This window comes from Eleutherodactylus coqui, chromosome 2 (genome assembly GCF_035609145.1).
Source record: "Eleutherodactylus coqui strain aEleCoq1 chromosome 2, aEleCoq1.hap1, whole genome shotgun sequence".
NCBI classification, from domain to species: Eukaryota; Metazoa; Chordata; class Amphibia; order Anura; family Eleutherodactylidae; genus Eleutherodactylus; species Eleutherodactylus coqui.
Genome location: NC_089838.1, coordinates 175,926,651 through 175,945,002, shown reverse-complemented (window position 1 = coordinate 175,945,002; position 18,352 = coordinate 175,926,651). Strand labels below are relative to the sequence as shown.

At 41.8% G+C, this 18,352-nt stretch overlaps 2 protein-coding genes across 7 annotated transcripts in view; one reads left to right on the top strand and one right to left on the bottom strand.

Moving 5' to 3' along the window:
* The window catches only part of FBXL13 (F-box and leucine rich repeat protein 13), a 159,693-nt gene that overhangs the window by 98,239 nt on the left and 43,102 nt on the right, over positions 1–18,352 (bottom strand). For all 3 annotated transcript variants that reach the window (XM_066591982.1, XM_066591984.1, XM_066591983.1), the window contains exons 8-9: positions 12,420–12,515; positions 9,195–9,330 (exon numbers count right to left, since the gene is read on the bottom strand). In XM_066591982.1, the coding sequence (XP_066448079.1) occupies positions 9,195–9,330; positions 12,420–12,515 (232 nt within the window). The remainder of the gene's footprint in view (positions 1–9,194; positions 9,331–12,419; positions 12,516–18,352) is intronic.
* The window catches only part of LRRC17 (leucine rich repeat containing 17), a 59,144-nt gene that overhangs the window by 39,753 nt on the left and 1,039 nt on the right, over positions 1–18,352 (top strand). For 3 of the 4 annotated variants that reach the window (XM_066591987.1, XM_066591985.1, XM_066591986.1), the window contains one exon: positions 4,901–7,544. The exons of the other annotated variant lie outside the window; for it this stretch is intronic. In XM_066591987.1, the coding sequence (XP_066448084.1) occupies positions 4,901–5,304 (404 nt within the window). In that variant the 3' untranslated portion in view covers positions 5,305–7,544. Of the gene's footprint in view, positions 1–4,900; positions 7,545–18,352 lie in introns of those variants that run through there. 4 annotated transcript variants of the gene reach the window in all.

Genomic DNA, 18,352 nt, shown 5'->3' with positions numbered 1-18,352 from the left:
AGTGATGGGGGAGGGGAGATCCGCAGTTACTACATACAGTATGACTCAGAACTGTCAGGTTTTCCATTTTGGCTGTTACAGATTTCAATCCACATTAGGTAATACTGTTTCTCTAACAAAGTATGCTCCGTTTATTTTTTTTAGTCTACATCTTTCTTTTTAACTTTGTTCAATTTGATAGTACTAAATGCTTATTTACAGTCAGCTCCAGAATTATTGTTAACTGCATGGAAATGAGCTGAAATCAATGTATTAACCCCTTAAAAACCTGGTCCTTTTTTGCCATTTTCAGTTTTTCCTCTCCTCTATTAAAAAACTGTAATTCTTTTGTTTATTCATCGCCGTCGCTGTATGAAGGCTTGTTTTTTGCGGAACGAGTTGTATGTTTCAGTAGTGCTATTTAATGCACCATACAAAATGCTAAAAATCTTTTAAAAAATTCTAAGTGGAGTAAAATGTAATTCCACCATCTTTTGGTGCGTCTTGTTTTTTACGGCTCACAAACTGCAACAAAAATGACACGATAAAAGTTTTTAAAAAAATGTTATTACTTACCTTTTATAAATGATTTAAAACTTTATTAATCTATTTTTTACTTTTTTTTCTGAGTTCCCAGAGGGGACAACTTGTGATGCTTTGATCGCTCCTGCAGTATGATGTAATACCCTAGCATTACATTACACTACGATTGGGCAGGCATTCCATCATGCCACCCCACAGGCATTCTGCCATGACAGCCCTGGGGTCTTTCTTAAGGCCTCCTGCAGACGGCTGGGTCAGATGCCACTGCGAGAATTCTCGTAGCGAGATGTGACATGTACCCCAGCAATGACCCGCGGCTCACCTCCTCCCGGCGTCTCCTTCACTCTGCTATGTGCCAGCTGCCGCCCAGCCGGCACATGCGCAGTGCAGAGGCGGCGCGTCACCAGTGATGTCTCTGTGTGGGTCTCTGCGAGGCTCACACAGAAATAGGACATGCCACTATTTGTTTACCGCGCAAGTTTTCATGCGGTCAAATCGCTGCTGTCTGCGTACGATCGCATTATCTAATGGAGTCCTGTGGCAGCGGGCACGGCCGGAAATTCTACAGGAAATCCCGCCGCGGAATTTCCACCAGTGTGCATTTACACTTAGGCCTCATGTCCACTGGGAAATTTAGGCCCGCGTGGATTCTCCATGCAGAATCCTGCAGCGGGTCCCTCCTTTCCCGCGGACATGAGGCCTGAAAAATGATTTAACTCACCTTTCCGGACGCTGTGGGTTCCCATCTGTCGCGGCCGGATCTTCTTTCCCTCTGCCCGGCGGATGTGCTCGGTACGCCGTCAGCGTGCCGTGCGCATACGCCGCGCACTCTTTTTTTAAACTCCTGCTCTCCCGCGCCGGAGAGCAGAAATTCAGCTGCGGGTGTACTGCGGGACCGGACGGCTTCCATAGGCTTCTATGGAGGCCTGCAGGAGCCATCCGCACAGGAAACCTGCAGAAAATTGAGCACGCTGCGGGTGTTTTCCCGCACGTGCGATCCACGTGGTGGGAAAGGTTGACATCCGCAGGTATTTACTTACCTGCGGATGTCCAATGCATCCATATAGCCGCGGAAACCTCGTGCGGAACACCTTTGTGGATTTCCTAAATCCACTGGACAAATAGATTTAGGAAAATATATCTATATATATTGAAAGATGTCTGAACATGTCTGCACAAGAATAAGCTTGCATAGCAGAAGACATTTTGCTGAATACACATTATTTAAAACAGAAAATATAAAATTAATTGATCTCTTAACATGCTTTAAAGAACACTAAAGTTTGAAAAAATGAAGAGACTGTAAAAAAAAAAAATTATGCCTGATGGAAAAATTCTGATTACATATTTGCATCCAGGACATAAAACTGCACTAGAATCAGTATTCGGTTTTCATGTTGACTAGTGTTATTTCTATAGGAATTTGAACAAATCATCCCATGTAAATGTAGGCGCGACTGAACATGCAGAAAAGTAAATGACGTGTCATTCAGTGTAAACTGGAGCCGTTCACTTCTGAACAATCGTCTTCTTACTGTGAATAGAGGTGGGCGAGCGGAGAGCGCTCCCAGGCCGATTCCACATCCATCCCGGCAGCACTGTGAGCGATGCCAGCGATACTTACTCCTGTTTAACAGTTCAGGAGCGAACTTCACTGGGGACAAAGGTTGGGCCTTTTTTGCCCATGGATGCGAGGCATTTTCATGTGAACAGCGTCGCAGCCCTGCGGGGGTTCCCTTCATCCCATTGCTTTAATGCGGTAGCAGCAGCGCCGACCCCTTTGAAAGAAATGGGAGAAGATCACGCTCCTCTGCCACTGCTGTGACAACTGTGGCAGGGGATTCCCTCATCCCCGTGGGGAGTCCCCTCATCACTGAACACCCTGCCACTGCTGTCACAGTGTTCAGTGATGAGGGGACTCCTCGCAGGGATGAAGGAATCCCTTGCCACAGCTGTTACAGCAGTGGCAAAGGCGCGTGATCTTCTCCCTATGTTTTCAATGAGGCCACCGCTGCTGCTGCAGGCCCCATTGGCAACAGGGTGAGGCCTGTAGATGTGACAGCATCCAGGGGTTTCACATCAAAGGAATCCCCTGCTGTAGCTGCCACAGCCGTAGCAGGGGATAGCGATCCTCTCATTGCTTTCAATGGGCGATATCGCAAAAACAATAGGCATGCTACAATTTCTTTCACGCAGTATCGCACGAGTGAAAACATCGCAAATTAGAATGAAACCATTATAATTCATTGGTTTCATAATCCTGCATTTTCACTCACTTTTGCATCGAAGGAAAAATGAGAGATTTCCTCGCCAGTGTGAAGGGGCCCTAAGGGTAGTTTCACACGGGTGAGAAAATTGCGTGATTTTCGCCTGATGCGAGAGTCAGTAAAAAAGCATATTATGAAACCAATGATTTTCAATGGTTTCCTTCCCATCTGCGATATTTTCACTGATGCGATGTTGAGAGAACAAAAAATCGTCGCATGCTCTATCTTTCATGCTCTATCTTTCTCTATCTTTTAACTCCTATGTTTCACTATGGAGACCTCCTCTTTATTGCATTGCAACGCAACAAACGCATGTTGCATTGTGATTTTAATATTAGAAAGTCCTATTGACTTTCGCGATAAAAAAAAATCATGCGATTTTATCGCGGACACAGCTATGTGATGCGAGATTATTAAAAAAAAAAAGCAATGCTGACACCCAAAAATTGCAGGAATAAACACTCGATTTTTCAGCGATTGTCTTGCGGCAAAATAATATCGTGATCACCCATGTGAAACTAGCCTACGAGTTAAATTACACCGACGAGACAGAGAATACTAGACTCAGAACTAGACACACGATTTTGTTGTAGTTTTTGATGCAGATTTTCTGCTGGGGAAAGTCCACATCATTTCCTTTCTGTGTGACCACACCCTTCAATTATTCTATGCTTTAGGCCCAATGCACACGGCTGGATTTGCACTGTAGAATCCGGAGCGGGCATCCGCCTCCGGATTTCGCAGCACATACTGGCCATAGCATCCAATGTAAAAGCGTGTCTCCATGCCCACAAGCGGAAATTAATTTGCGATTTTTCGCTCGCAGGGGAAAAAATCGCAGCATACTCTATTTTGAGACGGATTCCGTGCGGATGGCTTCTAGTGAAGTCAATGGAAGCCATCCGTCTCGCGGATCTTCTGCAATCATCATTATGGAAAGGCCATGGAATCCACATCATTGCATAGCGACGGCACGGTCACATCTCTACTGCACATGTGCGCCGAGGCGATAGCCTGCACATCTGCAGCACAGACGATAACCATCCGGACAGGCACGCAGGGTTCACCGGTTGGGCACCAGGTCGGATTCTGCTGCAGGATCCCAAATCGGAATCCGACCCGGTTGTGTGCAGCCAGCCTTGAGATTTTTAATCATAGGTCCTCATTTTGCTTGATGGTAATAACCAACTATTATTTTTATTATTAATTTCCTGATCTGTGCAGGTCTGCAACCTTTTGCCCAATTTCAGTTAACTGGACTTTTTTCCAGCGCAGTTGCTAGGTGATGACGTGGGTACCCGCGATCTATACACAATGTCAATTGCGGACAGGCTGTGGGACGTATGGCTTCCATTGACTTCAATGGAAGCTGTCCTGGCAGACACCGCATAAAAATAAAGCATGCTGCGATTTTGCCTCTGCAACTGGTTTTCGCAAGTGTGCAATAAGAAGCGATTTTCCATAGCAAGCTATGAACAGACGCTGAACGCAGATTTCGCAATGCAAATCTGTTTGTGTGCTGCGCAGGACATTGCACAACACAAGTCCTGTTTTTGTGCGAGACTCACACAAAAATAGGACACACAGTGACTTTTCAGACTCGGACTACTGGTCCGAGTGAAACATCACTCATGTGAAAGAACCAATTCAAATGAGAGGGCTCTTCTTCAGGGCACGTTTGGTCAGTGTCAGACACACACACAGAACTCACATGGGAATATCAGCCGTGTGAATACAGCCTAGTATACCACAGCATTGTACGCTTCGCAGCCCATACGCTCTGCAGCAGAGATCGAGTACGGGCTGAGAAAGGCACTGCGCATGTCCAGGAATACGACGTCACAGACAAGCGCAGTGTGATTTTATTTTTTTTTACAAATTTCAAGGGCTGCGTATGATATGTGGAGAAATAGAGCATACTGTCCAGCCCTAACAGTTATAAGAAACTGTTAGACACATCATATGACTGGTTCATGTCATATGCTTGTTTTGCACAATTTCTTGAGGAATGCCAATAATTCTGGAATTAACTATAGGGATGTTTTCAAATTAACATGTTTACCCAGTTTTTGCTTAATAATCACATTCCTGTTCTAAATGTCTTTTTGTAGCTGCGTTTTCAGGTCTCATGAACCTCCATGAATTGGATTTGTCAGAAAACAAGCTCTGCAATTTCCAGTATGGTGTCCTGGAAGATTTGTACTTCTTGAGAAAGCTATGGCTTAGAGACAACCCGTGGAGGTGTGATTACAACATTCATTACTTGTTCTACTGGCTAAAACATCATTACAATGTCAATTACAACGGCTTGGAGTGTAAGGAGCCACAAGAGTACAAAGGATGGTTTGTTGGGAAGTATGTCAGGAGTTACTATGAAGAATGTCCAAATGACAGATTCCAGGTTCATGCAGGGATTAATGAAGACGATTGGGAGAAACTCGAAGACACAAAGCATAAAACTCAAATTGAGTCAGCAAAAACACAAGGTGTTTTATTAACAGTGTTAACCCCTTAATGACGCGGCCCTTTTTTTTCCCATTTTTGTTTTTTCCACCCCCCTTTAAAAAAATCGTAACTCCTTTATTTATCCATTGATGTCGCTGTATGAGGGCTTGTTTTTTGCGGGACGAGTTGTATTTTTCAATGGTGCTATTTAAAGTACCATATAATGTACTGAAAAACTTAAAAAAAATTCTAAGTGGAGTAAAATGAAAAAAAAATGACATTTCGCCATCTTTTAGTGCGTCTTGTTTCTACGGCGCACAAACAGCAAAAAAAAATGACATGATAACTTTTTTCTATGGGTCGGTACGATTACTATGATACCAAGCTTGTATAGTCTTTTTTTTTACCATACTCCTCTTTTTTTTTCAGACATTTAATTTTTTTCAATTATTTTCTGCGGTCATTTTGTGCGCGCAATAACTTTTTTATTTTTCCGTCGACGTAGTTTAGCAAGGGCTCGTTTTTTGCGGGATGTTCTGTAGTTTCTGATAGTACCAATTTGGAGTACATACGACTTTTTGATCGCTTTTTATTGCATTTTTTCTGGGAGACAGGGTAAAGTGTATTTCTGGCGTTATTTTTTTTTTTCGGACGACGTTCACCGTGCGGGAAAAATAATGCGCTACTTTGATAGGTCGGACTTTTACGGACGCGGCGATACCAAATATGTATTTTTATTGTATGGTTTAGATTTTTTAATAATAGATATGGCAAAAGGGGGGTGATTTAAACTTTTGCAACTTTTTTTTTTTTCAATTAAAAAAAACTTTATTGATTTTTTTTTTACATTGCTTTGAAGTCCCCCTGCGGGACTTTAATATGCGATGCTTTGATTGCTCCTGCAGTATGACGTAATGCTATAGCATTACGTCATACTGCTTTTTGACAGGCAGCCTATGAAGCCACCCCACGGGGATGGCTTCATAGTCAGTCTGTTAAGGCAGCCCTGGGGCCTTTCATTAGGCCCCCGGCTGCCATGACACCTGCACGGCTCCCCCGATCTTACCGCGGGGGGGCCGTGCGGGACCCCGGATTTAAATGCCGCTGTCAGAATTGTCAGTGGCATTGAAATGGTTAATAGCCGCGATCGGCCGCGCGGCCGCGATCGGCTATTGCCCGCGGGTGTCAGCTGTTATAAACAGCTGACGCCCGCACTGTATGAAGAGAGGTTGCCACGCAACCTCTCTTTATACATACCCCGCGACTCAATGACGTACCTATACGTCATTGGTCGTTAAGAGGTTAATAAGGGAGATGGAATAAATCCTCCACAGTGCCACCTATTGAAAGGTAGCATTCCTTCAAGCCAAAGTCAGACTTTTTATACAAGCCTTGTTACAATGACTGGGATTAACAGTGTTAACTTAATTTACTGACTATTTTTTTGATATTTTTGCTTACAGAAAAGAATGTATTTTAGTTAAATTCTACAATTACTTTTTTATAAAGATTATTGCAGATTACAATGTATGAGATCTGTGAAAAGGACTATTAAAATGGGATCAACAAGCAAAATTAGCTCTGTGCATTAAGTTAGAGTTACAATGTCAACTGTACTTCAAACAAGATAAAACTGTAGATTAGTATGAGCTGTATCTATCTGGGACTACCTAAATGAATAGTAGGCTGTCTTGTCACTCTTGCAGCACAACAAAACATGAGTAGATGTACTGTTATTGACAAGATGTGTTTATTATGTAAGGGTGCATTTACACTGCAAAGATTATCGCTCAAAAGATGGCTTTTGAGCGATCATTTTGCATAAACTACTACTACAGTGGAGCTGTAATCAGGGAACAGACCTCCCACTGTTTCCCGATTACTTTCGCTTTGATCTGCCAGCGGGGCTGACAGCTGAGAACAGCTGATACAATGTTATCAGCTGTAATCAGCTATCCCTGGGCAGAGCACAGAATGCGGTCCTGCTTATCAGCTGTTCTGCCGAATGATGGTTTTCAAGCAGAACTGGAAACCTTTGTTCGGCAGAAAACGAAAAGATGGGCGTATTTACACACAACAATTATCGCTGAAAAGCAATCTTTTGAGCGATAATCGTTGTGTCTAAATGGGCCTTAAGATGGAGTAACATCCTGATAACTAGAACTTAACAAATTTGAGAGAAACAGTTTACTAGTAATTTCCTGCCAAACAAAAAAAAACAGACATATTTTCTTACTGAGAAAAACAGCTGTTGTCAAACAACTTCAATGTCAGTCATTTTGGCAGAACTTAAAGGGGTTGTCCCGCAAAAGCAAGTGAAGTTAAACACTTCTGTATGGCCATATAAATGCACTTTGTAATATACATCGTGCATTAAATATTGGCCATACAGAAGTTATATACTTACCTACAGGGGGTCTCCCCCCCCCCTCTGTTGGCGTCCCCGTCTCCCTGGCAAAGGCTGAATCCTTCTCCTGGCTCGAATAGACGCGCTTGCGCAATCTGCCTCTTCTGTCCCGTTGAATGGGGCCGCTCCAGCGTGCGCGCGCCGCACAGTTGGTCTGCGCATGCGCAGATGACCTGTGCGGTGCGAGCACGCTGAAGCGGCCCCATTCAATGGGACAGAAGAGGCAGACTGCGCAAGCGCGTCTAATCAAGGAGAAGGATTCGGTCGGCGCCAGGGAGACGGGGACGCCAACACAAGGGGGGGGGGGGGGGAGACCCCCTGTAGGTAAGTATATAACTTCTGTATGGCCAATATTTAATGCACGATGTATATTACAAAGTGCATTTATATGGCCATACAGAAGTGTTTAACTTCACTTGCTTTTGCAGGACAACCCCTTTAAGGCAATGGCCTACAAATGTAATAAATAGGTTTTCTTCCATGATATTAGATACGTGCCAGACAAAACCCATTAACATTTGATCGGTAAATCCCGCAGGCAGGATTTTCAGAGACAAATCTAATGTCTATGGGCAGCTTAGACCTTGCTGTATTGTTCATGCCATATATTCTCTTTTGTAACTTGACTGCACTTCATCTTTCTTTTACAAAAACAGCTATTACATTTCACAGAGGTAAATTATACGTTAAATCAGAGGCGTAACTTGAAGCTCCTGGGCCCCAATGCAAAACCTGTAACAGGACCCCCAACTATAATGCTTCATTCATAGCACTGGGCTCCCTATATGGAGAGGAGAGGCCTTATGGGCCCCCTAAGGCTCTTGGGCCCGGGTGCAACCGCATCGCCTGCACCCTCTATAGTTACGCCCCTGCGTTAAATCACATTACATCTGTATTTGAGAGAACAAACATAATCCTACAACTATTTAAAAAAGCAAAAACTTTATTACGGTAATTGTATATATAGTAATAAAATATGTATATGAGATTATTAGCTTTGTAATATACTGCTTTACAATGCTGTAAACTATGCAAGAACACAAACCAGTGTCATATATTTAAACAGGAAACTACTTTCCAACATATGTATTGAATGTGTGACTCTTTGTATTATCAACAGTACCAGTAGTTTTAGGACTTTTAATAAACAACCTTTTTTTGTATTACATTTTTTAAACTTGATGACAATAGAATAAAATCAGCATTTTCAGATACTGGTGAGTTATAATGAAAAAAGTGCCTGAAAAAAAGTATCAGACTTATTTCATATGTAAATCTAAAGCGCAAAGTGTATAGTTTAATATGACCATAACTGAAAGTCTTACCTCAAGTGAGAACTCTATGTAAAGAGTAATTTCACATCTGATTACCAACTGCTGTAATACAGACTACAATAGTTCCACCTCTTTGTAGGTTCCATGACATTTGACAAGAACATCTATTTTGGCCATGTTTTTGTATGAAGTTGCAGGTTTTATGATTTTTCTTGTTAAATAAATCCTAGATAAATCTTTTAAAAACATTTACAAATATGTTAAGGAAAACACTCATACCTATGCCTTTAAATGTAGACCAATGTAGCGTTGAACATCTCCGGAAATTTAAACGTATGACATAAGGACGACACTTTCGTAAGATGTTCATCACAAATTTGTCTTGAATGCGATGTCTAACGGAGGATAAATCAATCTACAAATAAGAAATCATATGCATTATATTATGAAAGTACTCATTCTGTTTAATGAAGACGTGTAAGCCCTCCTAACATGTCTGTCTTAGTAAATCAATAGTATATACTCTTCATGAACTAATTCTGGAGCATCTTTGCACCGAACTCCTCGTTGTGCCGTTCCTCCATTAAGGTACCTTTACAGAGAATGATTATTGCTTGAATAGTTAGTGGAAACAGTAAATTCGAACAATAGTTGTCCTGTGTACAAGGGGCCACTAAGAGGGCACTTAGCCAAAAAACTCTTATTTGTTGGAGTCACTTGTTTTTTACCTTACCTAAAAAAACAAGTGATTGTTGGCCAGTACAGACGGACGACAAAGATTTCTGTTTTACTGTGAATGGAGGCAGGCGGAAAGAAGAGATCTCCATTCTGCTCATCCTCTATTCACAGGACGACAATCGCTCCTGTGTAGAAGCCCAGAAGCGATAGCTGCTAGAATGGCTGTCAAGTGCTTCTGCCCCCGACCGTCGTCCCGTGCAAAGAGACCTTTATTTTTCCTGGAAATGTCTAAATTGACAAGTCTGAAACTATGCAATCAATGCTGTAAAAATATGTAGAGGGTAGAGATGAGCGAGTGTACTCGCTAAGGCAAACTACTCGAGCGAGTAGTGCCTTATGCGAGTACCTGCCTGCTCATCTCAAAAGATTCGGGTGCCGGCAGGGCAGAGCGGTGAGTTGCGGGAGATCTCCCCCCCCCCCGTTCCTCCTCGCTCTCCCCCGCCGCTCCCCGCCCCCCGCTAGCACCCGAATCTTTTGAGACGAGCGGGCAGGTACTCGCATAAGGCACAACTCGCTCAAGTAGTTTGCCTTAGCGAGTACGCTCGCTCATCTCTAGTAGAGAGATACCCCACTGAATTGGCAAAAGATAACAATCATTTGCCAATTTATACATGCTTTCAGGAGGAATAACAGGACCAGAGGTCTAAGAAAAGATGCTCCAGCATTGCTATTACACGGGGAATATACCACATATTTACTAAAACAGGTATGTCAGGAAGACTGACAGACCCTCCTTAATTTGATTTTCCTTTTTCTCTATTTATGGGTTTGCAATCAAAATTATTCAACCCCCATTGCAAAATAAGTTTATTTACCAAATGTACAAACTTTCAGCTGTTTGTAAAAAAAAAACAAAAAACAATCAAACAGGAAAAATGTAAATATCTCAACACAACTAATATAACAAGTAATTTATCCAAATCTAACAAAAAATGCCACTTTTAATGACTTCTGCAATCTCAGAATTTTTCAACCCCTTCGTGGCAAGTGTCTTTGGTACTTAGTAAAGCACCCTCTTTCCTGCTATGGCCTGCTGCTAACATGATGTGTAGTCAGAAACTAGTTTTTGACAGCATTCTTAAGGCCTCCTGTCCACGGGCGGATTTTTCACTGCGTTTCCCGCGGCAATAATCTGGCCGCGGGAAGTGCCGTGAACGCTTTCCATAGACTTACTATGGAAAGTGCAGCTCTGCTGTCCACGAGCGAAGAATCATAGCGATTCTCCGCTCACGGGATTTAAATGGCAGCATGCTGCGATTTGCCATGATTCTCCGCGGTGAGCCTATCTGTCAGATAGGCTCAGCACGGAGAGCTGTCAGCTCTCCCCTGCTTCCTGGGGGCGGCTCTTGAGGCGGAGATCTGCCGCAGGATATCGCTACGCCCGTGGACAGGAGGCCTAAGAAATCTTAGCCTGTTCCTCATGTTTAATGGCTTCTAGTTCACTAATATTCTTGATTTTGCTTTGCTTGTTGCACCTGCCTGCCTCACAACCCACTAAAGACTTTCTATGGGGGTTCAAGTAAGGCGACTGACGGCCATTCCAGAATCTTTGAGGCATGCTAGGGATCACTGTCTTGTTGAAAGGTCCAATGATGTCCAAACTTCACATTTCACACAGAAGGCATGACATTTTGCCCTCCACATGCTACAGGTTTACAATGCCAAAGGAAGCAAAGCAGCCCCAGAGCATGACTGAGCCACCACCCTGCTCACTGTAGGTAGAGTGTTCTTTGCAGTATATGCTTCATTTTACCTCCCCTAGACATATCCCTGATCCATAAATCCATCTATTTAATGTTTTTTTTTATTTCAAGCACACCTGATGCAATAATGAAGCCCTTGATTAGTTGCATTAGGTGTGCTTGAGACAACATGTAATTTGCAAATATTTGCTCTTAGGAGGGATTCTATTCAGAGAGTGTTGAACAATTCTGAGACTGCAGTAATCATTGAAAGTGGCATTTTTTGTTTATTTGGAGAAATCACTTGTTATATTAGTTGTGCTGAGCTATATTCCTATATATTCCCCAGCAGGATCATCTTTCCATTGGCCAATGTGGGTGGGGTTTAAATCTGATGCTGTTACCACACTGTGGACTCCCAGCCTACAGCTTTACACAGTTAGTTCTGTTATAACAATAATAAAATAAACTGTTCCCCTATCTCCCTTCTATGTAAATTGCTACTACAATAAAAAAAATGTATCTTAAAATGTGGAGAGCCTATCCAGAGGGATAATCAGAAGAAAAAAAAGAAGCTGCTGTTTACCATACTTATTTAATGTTCCTGTATTTTAAAAAGTTTAATGACTATAGTAATTACACTAAGGCCGTCTGCGAGAATTCTTGCAGCAGGACCCGACCCCAGCCCCTGCAGGGACCAGTGCGACGCTCACCTCTACCTCCGCTCCGGCTCTTTGATGTTCCGGCTGCCGGCCAGCCGGTGCATGCGCAGAGCAGAGCCGGGGCGCCGGGAGAGACATTTCTGTGCGGGCCTCTGCGAGACCTGCACAGAAATAGAGCATGCCGCAATTTGTTTCACGCGGACAAATCACGTCCATCTGCCTGGGATTGTGGGGTTTTTTTTATGCAATCCTATGGCAGCTTTCACGGGCGCAAATTCTGCGGGAAATCCCGCCGCAGAATTTTCGCCGTGTGCAGGGGGCCTAACATAAGTATAAAACATATCACCTAAAAATATTACAAAGTAGTAGATATTTTTATGTCTTCATAGCTTTTTATGTATAAAAACCTGCTGTAAACTTACACTGTTCCAGAGTGAACTGTTTTGAGTTATTATCTTCCAAGATCTGCAAACTTGGGCACTCCTTGCTAGATCTATCAAATTCATAAAGCCAAATATCTGTAGGAAAATACAGCAAAGCTTATTATGACAGCATATCACATCATGGAAACTATAAAAAAGAAATATTAGAAAACAAAGCTAACACAGTGTTTTTAGAAGAGGCAGTAAGAAAATTCTACCATGCCTCTATTGTATGTAGAGATATAAAGTTTGCTTTTTAGGGTACGTTCACATACAGTGCAAATATTGCAGATTTTCTGCAGCGGAAAATCTGCACCAAAATCTGCATCATTTCCACTTCAAAAAATTCATGAAAACCCACACCACTGGTGCCGCTTTTTGGGGAAGATCCGCAACAGTTGCTCATTCTGTCATATGGCAGATCCGTTCTGGGCAGGGATTCCGTTTTCCTGCACTCATGGCAAAACAGGAAAAGTTAATAAGGAGCTATGTGAATGAGTCCTTACAAGTGTGTCATTTAAAGGACTTAAATATGTGTGTTTTAAACAGGATCATTCATGGTGCAAGCCCTGTTTCTAAGGGGTGGTCTCTGAATTTGGTATTAATCATGAATCCAGTTGAAATGCAAGTCAAGCAACAAGGTGCTAGGTTAACATTTCGTAAAGGATACCATAGTGGAGCCTAAAGTTGATTTACCCGACAGCTTTTCAGGTAAAATGCAGGATTTTGTATCCTTTCGTGAATCTTGTAAAGTAAATTTTAATCTCTAACCCTTGTCCTCTGGAATCATAATTTCATATTTACTTTCGAGTAACCCTCAAGCACGGGTGTTTTCCTTGCCACCATCTACTGAAGCCCTCTCATCTGTGGATCATTTTTATTCTACCCTAGAATTATTGTATGATGATCCTAATAGAGTATCTTTAGCTAAAAATAAGATCAGAATGTTATGCCAAGGAAAGTCACTCATAGAAGTCACTCATTGTGCAGAATTCCGCAAGTGGACCAATGAAACCCAATGGAATGATTCTTACTAAACAGTCAATTGTCTTTTTGTTTGTCGGACAAAAATTAAAGACCTCATGATTTCATGCCTAAAAAAACTTGATGAGGCTATTACTCAAGCCATTTGTATAGGGCAGCGGGTAAATGCCCATTTACACGAGCCGATGATCGCTCAAAGGACAGTTTGAGTGACAGCTTTGAGCGATCATTCTGCATAAACGTTTAAGTAGCTACTCAGCTACTTAAGAGCAATTAAGTGTGCCAATGAAGCCTTAGCTGAAAGCAGTTAGTAGCCTAAGGGCTCTTATCTGCTTTCAGATCCTATGTTCTCCAGTGGGAAACAATGCTATCAGCACTCCCCATGGAGAACTGCTGATAAGGCTAAAGGACGATTTTTAGGTTGGACTGAATTTAACAATCAGCTAGCAGTACGCGAAAAGTACACGATGGTCGCACATTTAGACGCAACGATTATCGCTAAAACGATCGCCTTTTAGCGATTATCGTCTCATGTAAATGGGCCTTTAGAGACAGGGCTAATGAACTAACTGAATCTGTAACTAGAGTGATGTCAGACTCTGAGAATCCGGTGCATTATCTAAAAAGAAAAAAAGAGGAGAGAGGTTTATCAAGTTTTTATTGTGGCTGGGTAGAACATTTTGTAGAGTTGTCCAATGAGTAATACTCGGTCAGAAAACTAAATGACCTGGATGATAGAGGGAAGACTCCTCTGGGCCTTCAAATTGCTTGGATGTCATCTTCTAGGCTATTTTGCCTGGCTGAAATATTACTGAACACTGGCATACTCCTAGTGACTTTATTTCTGGATAGTGGTGCTGGACTTTGAGTTACTAGGATTTGGCTGTTTATTTTGATCTTTTTATAAAGCTTTTAGATAATCCTATTTTTCTCTCACCTTGGAAACCCTATGAAAGAGCTCTCCAGTGATTCAGATATAGTATCTGATGGTTGGGCCCCCCCAGGCCAAAGGATTTTCTAAATGCGACTGGGGAAAACAAGGTTTGAGTACAAGTAGTCAGGGTTTTCCTCATGACCCAACTGGGGAAAGCCCTCAGGCACCCCAGCTGCTGATGTGCCTCATGATGAAAGGAAAGGACTGACTGCGCTATATCAAAGCTCACATACCGGTACTAGCAACCCTGTTGTTGATTGGGACCACGAGTATATTCAAATGGAAGCCTGGTTGTTGGCATAGGTTTTTTCCTGTTAAAATAGCTACAATTCAGACCAAGGCATTGCTAGATTTTATTAGAGATTTCTTGGATGTATTCTCTAAATAGGAAGCTGATAAATTACCTCGGCACAGGCGATTGCACCACTGATCTCATTCCTGACTGTAAACTTCCTAAAAGTCAAGCATATAATTTGTCGGGACCTGAGAGACAAGACTTAAAAGTTTATATTGCAAACAGTCTCAAGAAAAATGATATACTTCCTTCTAGCTCTTATCTAGCTGCTGGATTCTTCTTCATTAAGAATTAATAATAGGGGATTGTAGCCTTGCCTTAATTTTAGAGAACTAAATAAGATTACTAAACGCAATCCCCAACGTTTTTAACCAGCTGACTGGAGTTAGCTGGTTCTCAAAATTAGATTTGTATGGGGCATATAATCGGATACGAGTGGAAAAGGGCATTTAACACTCCAGAGGGTAATTTTGAAAATCTGGTAATGCCTTTTAGTTTGACAAATGTGCCTGCTGTGTTTCAGGCACTTATCAATGTTCAGTTTATCGCACATTTCGTGTTGGTGTATGTCGATGATATCCTCATCCTATCCCCAGATGTCACCTCTCATGTCTCTCATGTCCAGCAGGTTTTGCAAGTACTTTGTGATAATGTATATGCCAAGATAGAAATGTTCTTTTGCTGTCCAGATCTCTTTTCTTAGTCATGTCATAGCTCTCTTAGGTTTCAGAATGGATCCAGCTAAAGCTTGTGCAATTCTGGATAGGGCACAGCCAAAAAACCTTGAGGGACTAATAACACGAACCTTCTGGTGGCACACCATGAGACATGATATTTACAGTTATATTGGTGCTGGTGGTGTTTCTGCCAGACTCAAATTTCTTCATAACCTTCCTGTCACCTGTACCTGAAAAACCATAGACCTACTTGTCCATGGATTTTATTGCTGACTTACCTTCTTTCAAAGAGAATATTATTGTTTGGGTGACTGTGGATCGATTTAACAAAATGTGTCATTTAGCAAAAAGTGTCACTTTTTCCCGGCTTCACATTGCAATGTCCTGTCTTTAGGCATTCTCTCAGAACGCATCGTCCTTTGTTTTCAATGGGACAGGGAAACGCATTGCACAGCGTGCGATGTGGATGCGAGGCTTCCCATTGAAAACAATGGGAAACATTTGCCAATCCTTTGACGCGGCTGAAAGCTGCTCTGGAGGATCACAACCTTACCGAAGTGATGAGTGATGTTTTTGTTTTTTTCAACAGAAAAACGCCTCCCATCTGCCAGTACATCGCACGTCCATGAGCTCAGCTGTGTGTAGGGAGCCTTATGATGTTTTGAAGGCAAAGGGTGATCACACCAAATATTGATTTGATTTAAATTTTTTTTGTTCATTCACTTTGTATTCTATTAATTGACAGAAATAACCTATTAACATTTCTATTTTTTTCAAGGATTTTTACTTTGCAGCATTTTTTCCACACCTGCCTAAAACTTTTGCACAGTACTATAGATGTATGACATTTCGTATTTTGCAGGATGAGTTGCAGTTTTTATAGGAACCAATCTTGGGTTTTCGATGTATATAATGTATTAACTAAAATATTTAGTGGAATTAGCAATAGTGCAAAGCTTTCAGACACACAAAATACTCAAGGTAAACCAATGTGGATGGCCCTTTGCATGTTGCCCCACTCGCCTACTTTTGTAGATACTGGTAAAAACTTTAAAAAGCCTCAGTAGGCTTTTCTCTTATTCTGCCGTGCCCCCACAGTACCATAAACTAAGTTCTAGTGCTTTTCAGAGTCCCATGCACACATTCTGCTCAGATTTTCGTGCTGCGCGTCAACTTCAGAGGCGAACACCGCTGAATCGTTGGAGCAGATGAGTATAAAAATACCTCACCTGGCTCACTGTCACCTCTCCTAACAGCACTAGAACTTAGTTTATGGTGCTGGGGGAAAGTGACAGGCTCCCTTTGATTCCCAACAACCATCATTTAGAATTATAGAATCTAGCAGTAGATTTTGGCCACCATCTTCTGTAGCTGGGACTTGGTAATAGCTCAAGGAAATAGTATTTTTTTAAATTTTCAATTATGTGATTGGAGCTGGCTCTATGTATATATTACAGTAGATTCTAGCTACTCCCAACAGGGAGGAAAAAAATGGAAAACAAGGCTAATGTGGCTGTAATATTCACATGATTTTGTAATATTACCGGAGAAGGTGAGTATTCAGTCTAATAGTAAGAAATGTTTAACAGAGAGAAAAAGCTTGAGGTTTGCATATATGCTGAATTTTCAACAGGCAGAGCTAATCCTTTATATTGTTATATCTAAATGAAACAATTTTTTGGTGCTGCTATAGGACATATCAAACCAGCTCCTCTCTAAAGCTCTTGAACAAGCCTTTACATATTGTAATTCTATACTACTACATCAGTACAAATAACCCAGAAACCAGATCATACATTCCAGCTGAATTATATAATGTTATATAACTAAAACCTCAGAACTGTTAGACAGAACACAAAACAGAGTAGTCTAAACATGCAGCCCATAGAGGACAAGCAGGATTCAACTCCCAGGGAGAAAACCGCTTTGCAGGAGAAAACTTATCTGTATGTTTTAACAAATTCTGAAGGCAGAACTGGTTCTGAGCGGTTTGTCTGTGTACTAAGTTATAACATTCTTGGGGGAGGGAGTTAGATCAAGTCACAAAAAACATGTTTCAATGTAGTACTGAAAAAAGCAACTAATGTATCTAATTGTTGTTTGAGGTTACAAGCCATTTCATTTACCGATGTGAATCTAAACTGGGCTTAACACAAAATAAAGTAAAATGTGTAATAAATTAGAAAACACTACATGTGCCATGGGAATGTTTCTTGCTACAGTTGAATAAAAGCACGTAACCACGTGGATTGGAAATTCTATTCTAACATGACTAAGCATCTAAATCGAAAATAGACAAATGTACCAGGATAATTCATTGACTGTGTTGTTATAAGCCAGCATATGGCTAAGGCAGATTTACACGGGCTGAAAATCGGCCTGCTGCAACGAACACCAATGTAGATTGGCGCCTGTTCACTGCCAGCAATCGTTAATACAATCATTTGTCCACATTGAGCTGTCATTGGTCAGCTACACAACACAGTAGACAAATGTCCATCCAGTTCAGCCTTTTTCCCCATGTTGATCCAGAGAAAATAAATATTAAAAAAAACCACTGAGGTAGCGCCAATTTACCCCTTCCTGGGGGAAAAAAGTCCTTCCTGACTCCATAATGGTAGTCATAATAATTCCTGGATCAATACTCTTCAGAGAAGTTCCTTCCAGACCCAAGTCCGGCAGTTGAAAGGTCCCCTTATCAACAACCCATTCTGACTATTTAATGCCTATAACCTGTAATATCATAGTGCTCTAAGAAGACGTCCAGACCCCTCTTAAACATCTCTATTGATTTTGCCATCACCACGTCCTCAGGCAGAGAGTTCCATAGTCTCACTGCTTTTACAGTAAATAACCCCCTTCTATGTTGGTGATAAATATTCTACAGTAAGGCCTAATGCACACGGCCACATTTCCGCCCCGTTTCACTGCAGCTATTAGGTTCTATTGAACCTAATAGCTCAATGTACATGCTGCGGAATTCCACCGCGGAATTCCACAGCATGAAATTACCCGCAACATTTCCTATTTGCTGCGGGGATAC